Raw genomic sequence first — 8,586 nt, forward strand, 5'->3', positions numbered from 1 at the left:
GAGAGGAGATTATTGTGGTTAACGAAATCAAAAGCTTTAGAAAAACCGGCGTAAATAGCGCATGCATGTGCAATAAATTAAGGCATTTAGCAAAGAAGTTGGTAAAGTCCGGAAGGTTTGAACTAGTAGATTATTGTTTCACAAAACGATGCTGCTGTTTCACTATAAGGTAACCGAAGTGCGCGGACAGCCAATCGTTGGCAGAAGCTAGATACTTCGTATATGAAAGGCTTTATGTAAGAATATTTAAGCACAAAACTGTTCCATTTGTACGTAGCTCGTAATGTATATGCATTTAATATGTCAAACTATTCAATTTATGGTGATATAAGCATTCAATGTATTGGGTCGCTGTAAATTCACACGAAGTAGATAAATGTGTTCTACTATAACTTCATCAGGAGTAGTAGGACTTCCACCAAATTTGTTAGTATCATAATTAAAATGTATGATTATAATGTAAACTTAAGGGGAATTTTCAGTTAACTTCGGAAAAGTATAGTAACATACTAAATATTATTTACTTTATTTTCAGGAGATATCATTCTGCAGGGGAGGAAGCCCTAAATCCGCCATCCACTTGATGGTGGACCGGACCAGTTGGGAATGAACATACCTCTACGGTTGTGGTCACATTCATTCTTCGGCAAGCACCAAATTGGGAAGATTGTATGAGTTGCGGTTTCTTACTTTCTGCTTCCTTGCTTGCTTGCTCCCCAACCTGAAAGAGCAAAAAGAGCATGGTTATAAGGAAACCCACAAAAGTCGCATGGCTCCTTGATCCAGTGGAGTAAGTAGGAATGTTTTGTCTGTGCGGAGGCGGATATAAACCCGTAGAAAACGCCTATAGAATCGTTATGACTTTTGCTAAATTAGCAATTGTACTGAAGAAGGGAACAAGTCGCGCTCGAAATTCGTGCATACACGCAATAATAGAGCTAATGTAGTAGGAGCGCTGCTGTTTTTACCGCATGCGCTCTACAGAAGAGCAGCCCTAAGAGCATATCTACCTTCAGGACCATCTCAGATGATTCAGCACCCGTGATCTCAGAAATGATGCTCTCCAGGCCAGTGCTTTTGAAGATTTCTAGCTTTTAAAAAGAAAAAGACAGACCGGCGGACAAAAAGTTTTGTTCTATATAAGACCTTAAAAAAAAGAGGTCAATGCCACGTACAAACAGATGTACTGGGTGTTGGGAAGGGATTCCCGGCCCATCATCGACAACAAATTACTGATTTATAAACATTTTCTAAAGGCCATATGGACGTATTCCTTAGCTTTAGGACTGTACTAAGGAAACTTACTTGAGAATTGTATAAATTCTCCAAACCAAAGTGGTAAAAAACATAGGAGGCGCTGCTTGATAGTTTCGAAATGAAGATCTGCATAGAGACTTGCCATACCGATAGCGAAACACATGCTATGAGATATCGAGGTCTAAAAATTAACGGATATCACAAGTCTGTCGAGACAACTGAAAACAGTAAAGCCCACTTACTGTCATAGAAGGCAAGTACCTTAATGAAAAAAGCTTTTAAGAAACAGTCAGTCCTGCAGGAAAACCAATCAAGTTACTGTAGTTAGCGGCTGCTGGATCGAAAAACCTTATTCGTGGCTTAACGAAAGACAATCTTAGTGAGTAAAAATCGTGTTGCGGGCCGTCATGTCAATTAACAGCAAGTCAGGCTTGTTGCGTGGTGTATAACGATCAGTTAGAACTTGCCGGCCCCAGTACATGCTGTAAGCAGAATTATCAAGTACTGCCTGCGGCCCATACTGGTAAACATCAGCCCATGCAGCAAGGTTTCGGTGAATCGCCTCACATACAGCATTATGCCTGGGGGGTGACGACCACGATGTTCTGAATGGCACACATGAATTCCTCCGTCTCAGCAAAGAGCTTCCCAGTACAAAACCATCTGTTCAACAAATTTAAGTCGACAAGTGGTTGCCAAAGGCAATGGAGAGCAATCCTGGTCCGACTTCACATCACTCAAAGGATTGATAAATCGATTCTTCAAGTTAAGTGGAGTCATTCCACAGTTTGCATTACAAACAGCATCTTGCAAGCGACCTGCCTGCTATCTGCTGTAAAAATACCCGCGGAGCAAGTTGACTTGGCGGTGATGTTGTGCCGTGATGTTGTGAATGCGCTCCGCGAGAGATGCGATTTCAATATCAGCTTTACACGTCACAGGGATTCTGACAGCAAAGCATCCTCCAGATCACCAACTCGAGCGTACATTCCTTACAAAATTCCTAGTAATTTGTAGAAATCTGTCTCGATCATAGCGTGGATATGGAGGTCAACAATGCTATGTCAAGCATGCGGCTCGTGATGACCTTTGCGGATGGCTTGAATTCGACACTTGCTTAATCCAAATTCCATCCGAATATTACGAATAAACATGTGTACTATTCACAAGAGACTTTTAAGGTGGTTGTCAATACCAGTATACAGCCTGATGACATCTAAGTACATCAAGTGTGTCAGGCTATACTTTATTGCGAAACCATACCCTGCAGCATCATTCAATAGCCATGAAAGCTTTCTTTTTCAAGCTGTTTATGGCTCGTCGAACCTCCTCCTTGGTAACATCCACAAAGTTCGACGTGCTTTGACGGTGATCCCCTCAAAATTTACCCCAATTTTTTTTTTTGTACTTAATTTTGCACCCACCTGCTGGCATTTCCAGAGCTGATTTGGGTCAGCCTAGCAATGTCCTGCCTTAGTAAGTCATGCCAAAGTTCCAGACGAATTTTCCATGGTCTTATTATTAAATATAGGGATGGAATATTATTAATATAGGGATGGGATCATTTAGCCCAAATTTCTTTCAATCTTGGTCATCCTTTTTAATGTTTTATTTGTCTGAATGGATTATAAAAATAAAACTTGTTACATTTCATATCGCGTACATTTCGAGTCCTGCCTCTTTATTCCAACCGATATTAAAAGTTAGTTTAGTTTCGTATGTATGGGAAACTCAATCGATAGTACGAAGGAGCTCTGAAGAGGAGTCCCGGATTTTATTTTTTCCGAATCACGCTACATCTAAATGCAAGTATTTAATTTTAAAGGTTGCAATTATCTGAGTTTGATTTTTAGCTTAAAGCATGATAACCTCAGTTTTCAATCTATCGGAAAATGTCATGAGGCCAACTAATATATTTTACACGAGCTTTAAAACGAACAGTTGTTTAGGGTGCAGTTCTCCTTTTAAGCCGGTCTTTAGACCTGTTAAACATCAAACAACTGCCTCTACAAGATTACACCCAGCGAAAGAATTATATGTGCAAAAATATATTTGGTATGATTTCTTTTTATAATAATTGTTATTATTCATTGAGTACGCAGATAACTTCGTGTATGTGTGTAGTTTCTTAACACAATCGGTTTTTTTTCATTTTCGCTCTGTTGCGGTACCGTTATTTAACAAAAACCTGCGGCGGCGTCTGTCTGTTGAAGGAAATATTTATATGTGCATTTCAATAGCGATAGTGTTTTGAAGCGCGCAGTGTGAAAGTAATTACGTTTTGTGAGTATTTTAATCAGTAAGGAAGAAGGTAAATTTATATTTATAGATTAAAATAGTTATTTTTCGAACAGAAAAATTTTTTTTAAAGCACTATGCCACGTGGAACCACTCTGACGGAAAATGAGCGTGGGATCGTAATTGCTCTTCATGAATCTGGTATGAAAATTGGGGAAATTGCTGCAAGAGTTAATCGCCATCGGAATACGATTAGAAACTTTCTGGACGACTCTGAAAATTATGCCAAAATCAAGCGAAGTGGAAGAAAACCCATGGTTTGTGATAGGACCAAACGGGAAATCGGTCGCCTAGCTGTGTTCAAAAACATGAGTGCTGGATAAATTAAAGCAGAACTGGATCCGCAAGTGACTAGGCGTCGTATTCAACAAATTTTACATGAAAGCAGTAACATTCGATATGAAAACCGCAGTGCCAAACCCAGACTCTTCCCTCATCATAAGAAGGCACGTCTCCAGTTCGCTGAAAAATATAAATTTTGGCGCGAAGCGTGGCGAAATGTCACCTTCAGCGATGAGAAAAAGTTTAATCTGGATGGACCAGATGGTTCCCAAAAGTATTGGCGAGATTCCAGACAACCACGACAGACGCGCTACTCTCGCAATTTCAGCGGCGGATCTCTGATGGTATGGGCAGGTTTCGGGTACCATGGAAAGACACCAATTTGCTTTATTTCGCATAAAGTCAACGCGCAGATGTACGTGGAACTCCTTAACGATGTATTGTTAGACTTTGCTGAAGATATTTATGGTGAGTCCTAGACTTTTCAGCAGGACAACGCTTCAATACATTCTGCTGAGTTTACAAAGCAATTCTTTGCTTCCAAAAATGTGCCTTTATTGGAGTGGCCTGCTGTCAGTCCAGACTTAAATCCAGTGGAGAATTTGTGGAGTATTCTTTCTCAGCCAGTCTATAAAAATGGCCGCCAATTTGACACCCTCAAGGACCTCAAAGAAGCTATCAAGGAAGAATGGGCCAAAATCGACGATTCTACGCTCAATTCCTTAATTAATTCTATGCCATTTAGATTAAGTCAAGTGGTTTATAATAATGGAGACCATACTAAATACTAAAATATCAATTCTTGTTTTTATAGCTTATTTTTCTTATTTTTTTTATAATCTAATTTACTTTTGCACATATAAATATTTCCTTCGGAGCTTAATTTTTTCACTTTATATTGACTAAAAGAGCCAACAGAATAAAAAGGGCAATCTATTTTTTGTATTCTTACATTAAACCTGTTTCAATAAAAATATAAACAAAATCAAATAAAACCACTTTTGTTATCAATTTCAAAATAATTGTTTGCACATATAATTATTTCGCTGGGTGTATTACCAAAGCGAAGCCTCATCCACCCAAAATCCCGTCCTTATTAGCAGCGAGCGCGTGCAAATGCAAACTAAACAGTTTGAGGGAACTTGATTAAAGATTCCCCGGTCTCAGTGAGACTTTTCCATCACGTGTACGCAACCAAAATGAAAGTTCAAGTCCGCGACCAAGAAAAGCGTGACTCAATGCCTGGACCGATAAGCAGATAATATAAAAAAATTTCAATGTTTATCAGTAAGCGGGAATGATGCAGAACTTCGTTTAAGGTGGCCGAGATGAAAACGTTTTCTCATTGCACGTACATACATATGTATGTAGATAAATTGGTGGGATTCCGGTTTTTGGTAATTTTTTCAAAAATGGCAAATAAACAAAAAATAATTGGAAAATTTTAAGAAATATTTAATAGAGGGACAAACATACGTAAGAGTAGGCACGTATCTAAGATGTGAATCCATAGTCGTATCTGATTGGCTCGAATCAGAACGAACAACAACTGATGAGTAATTAGCTAGTCAATCCAGATTTTGAAAGATTGTGCTAAAATATATAAAAGGCGGAATGATATACCTAATCGATATCAGTTATTTTTCGTAACTCGAGATTTACAAAATGAGGTTCTTATCTGTCCTCATAGTGAGCTTCGTCGTGCTCGCAATGGCCGTTGCTGTTCCTCCATTCGGTGGACTGGGTGAAGGTTTCGGAGGAGGTGGTGGAGGCGGTGGCGGCGGGGGCTTCGGGGGTGGCGGTGGCTTCGGTGGCGGTGGTGGTTTTGGTAGCGGTGGTGGCTTCGGTGGCGGTGGCGGCGGTGGTGGTTTCGGCGGCAAAGGCCACCACCACCACCATCACCACGGTAAGCCAGTTGAAGGTGAATTCGGTCGAGGCGGTGGCGGTGGTTTTGGTGGTGGTGAAGGTTTTGGTCCAGGCGTTGGTGGTGGTTTTGGCCCAGGTGGTGGTGGCATTGGACCAGCCCTTGGCGGCGACCTCGGTGCAGGCGGTGGTGGTGGTTTTGGTGAAGGCGGTGCTGGTGGCTTTGGTGAAGGCGGTGCTGGTGGCTTTGGTGCAGGCGGTGGTGGTGGTTTCGGTCCAGGCGGTGGAGGTTTCGGTCCAGGTGGTGGTGGATTCGGACGTGGTGGTGGTAAGATCAGAAGCAGTATTTTAAAGCAAAAATTATAATCTGAAACTTACAGAATTCAAGGAGTCGTCATCAAAAGCGAATGCCCAATCGGAAAGTTTCAACTCAGGCGGTTTTGGAGGATCTGAATCATCTGCAAGTGCTTCGTCTGCCTCTGAAACATTCAACTTTTAAGTCTAGTAATAAGTTCGTATCATTATCTTAAGTAAACTAAAAATAAACGAATTTGCCGCACTTTTTGGAAGTATTCTGTAAAACTGATCTGAACTGATTTGTTTCTTCAAAAAGCACACTAGTATATTCCAGCTGGAAATATACGCCATAGACAGATGTGCCTGCATCAATATCGAAAGGAACGATAGGGGATAGAATATTACCATTCTCACGGACAGCCAAGCGGCTATTAAGGCATTTAGGTTCAACGAGGCGAATTCTAATCTGGTGAGGGAATGCCTTAATAAACTGAATATGTTCGGCACGCTCAATAAGTTCTGGATACTCTGGGTTCCAAGCCACAGTGGGTTAGAAGGCAATGAATTGTGGACTACCTGGCCTGGAAAACAGAACGCGGCTACACAGGCCGGAGCGCTTCTTCGGAATCTTGAAAAACGAGGACAGGAACAGTGCAGAGTGCTCATGGGAGGATACGAACCCAAGCGCTAGAAAAATATTTTTTAAACCTCACTTAGAGGACACTCCGGATCATAGTTGGAATACTTACTGGTTGGAATACTTAGGAAAAATAATAAAGTTCCTGCCAGTTATAGGCTGGCGCTCAAGATGGTGGCGAGAAGGTGGGGGCAGCAACCCTGTCGGCCAAACCAAAACTAAATGGCTGTGGAGAACCTCCTCCTGGTTGCACCAGAAAACGCTGTATTCACTTTGGTTTCCTGGCCGTGATGAAGTAGGCGACCGTTGTGCTTGTCTCAGCGGCGCTCTGATTGTGGTCACAAATGAATCCGTAGGATTAATTCCCCTGGACAGGTGCTTACGTAAAACCCACAGATACGTAACTGTCAATTATAGGCTTGAACGATATACGCTAGATAATAGATATACTATCATCAGTACAGGAGCATAGTGGTTTTTTTTCCCGCAGTGCGACTTTGCTTGACAATATTATTATTCGTTAACATGGTATTAATTAACCAAAGTGTAAAAAAACGGTTGTAGATCTATGTATTAAAGGCATATCAATTGTAGAAGGAACAAAGCATGCATTTGCAAAAGACAAACATAACGATGTGTGACTACAACTCTTCCGCTCGCTGTCAACATTAAGGTTCACAAAATGTTATCTGTGTCCGGATAGCTGAGTGGTTAGAGCACAAGGCTGTCGTACGGAAGGTCGCGGTTCAAATCTCGCTGGCGGCAGTGGGATTTGTATCGTGATTTGATGTCGGATACCAGTCGACTCAGCTGTGAATGAGTACCTGAGTCAAATCAGGGTAATAATCTCGGGCGAGCGCAATGCTGACCACATTGCCTCCTACAGTCTACTGTAGTGTACCGTTACGGTCTTGAATGAAGTGCTCTAACACACTTCAAGGCCCTGATCCAATATGGATTGTTGTGCCAACGATTATTATTATTATTATTATTATAAAATGTTATCTACAATGAGGAAGAAGAAGTTTGAAAATAAATACCTGCTTTGGCAATATCCTTGGCCAGTTTTATAATATAGCATTATTTAACTGGCCTCGGGAGTAATTTTCGATAAAATCCCTGTTAGTACAATATATTCATACCACACAATATTATTTACAAAAGCATAGTGATGCTCAACCCTCCGTTTATCGGGGAGCTCGTCATGACACTATGAGAGGAGCAAATTCTACTGACGAAAATCACAAGCCTCCTGAAAAGGCAGCGTAACACGCAGATATTATTGAGCGGCTCTTCCTGTCTCTAATAACACTGATTCTATTAATAACAATAGAAATTGTAAGGGTATATAGCGGAGACCGTACCATCTACCATCTACAGAAATGAAGCATCGCATTTCACGACACTTTTTATTTCACTTTCGCCTTCACGCGATTGTGTGTGTGTGTATGAGGTGAAAGAGCGATAAGGCTAACGGAATATCCCGAATTCATTTATGTATGCCAGGATTTACATTAGTGGATGTGATGCTACCTGCTGCAGTTGGAGCACATCAGCACCACAAATCGAACGTTTGATGCAACCATGGTCGCAACACTCACATAGAAAATGTTCCGTGGATCCAGCTTCCTCATTACAGGAGGAGCATGTGAATTATGAATTGTGAATTATCCTGCTTTTCGACAGGATAAACTTTGCAGTATCTTTATTTGATTCTGACAGGAAAAGTTTGGTGTGTTTAGCAGCATTAAAGCTCTACCACCTGCCATTATGGGAAGCTCGTTGCCAGTTTTTGAAGATAGCATTAGCCAATATTACTGACACCCCAATTACTGGTTCCGCTTTGGTTATATGGGAAATTGAACCCTCTTTAGCTAAAGCATCCGAGATTTTATTTCCCACAACATCCTAATGACCGGGTACCCAGAGTAGTTCGGCGGTATTGAACCTAG

The 8,586-nt window shown here is 41.1% G+C and overlaps 1 protein-coding gene across 1 annotated transcript; it reads left to right on the forward strand.

Annotated features, from left to right (window-relative positions):
- The first annotated feature begins 5,468 nt into the window (after positions 1 to 5,468).
- On the forward strand, positions 5,469 to 6,259 carry LOC119649932 (glycine-rich protein 5-like). Its single transcript, XM_038052350.1, has 2 exons — positions 5,469 to 6,028; positions 6,081 to 6,259. Exons 1-2 carry the CDS (start codon positions 5,503 to 5,505, stop codon positions 6,197 to 6,199), a joined length of 645 nt encoding a protein of 214 aa, XP_037908278.1. The 5' UTR covers positions 5,469 to 5,502; the 3' UTR covers positions 6,200 to 6,259.
- The last annotated feature ends 2,327 nt before the right edge of the window (positions 6,260 to 8,586 follow it).

Source organism: Hermetia illucens, chromosome 2 (genome assembly GCF_905115235.1).
Source record: "Hermetia illucens chromosome 2, iHerIll2.2.curated.20191125, whole genome shotgun sequence".
In the NCBI taxonomy this organism is placed as follows: Eukaryota; Metazoa; Arthropoda; class Insecta; order Diptera; family Stratiomyidae; genus Hermetia; species Hermetia illucens.

Bases quoted from the DNA above. Each gene is read 5' to 3' on its own strand.
- LOC119649932 (XM_038052350.1), top strand. From the start codon at position 5,503: ATGAGGTTCTTATCTGTCCTCATAGTGAGCTTCGTCGTGCTCGCAATG. The intron at 6,029-6,080 runs GTAAGATCAGAA...TGAAACTTACAG, and splicing joins TGGATTCGGACGTGGTGGTG to AATTCAAGGAGTCGTCATCA.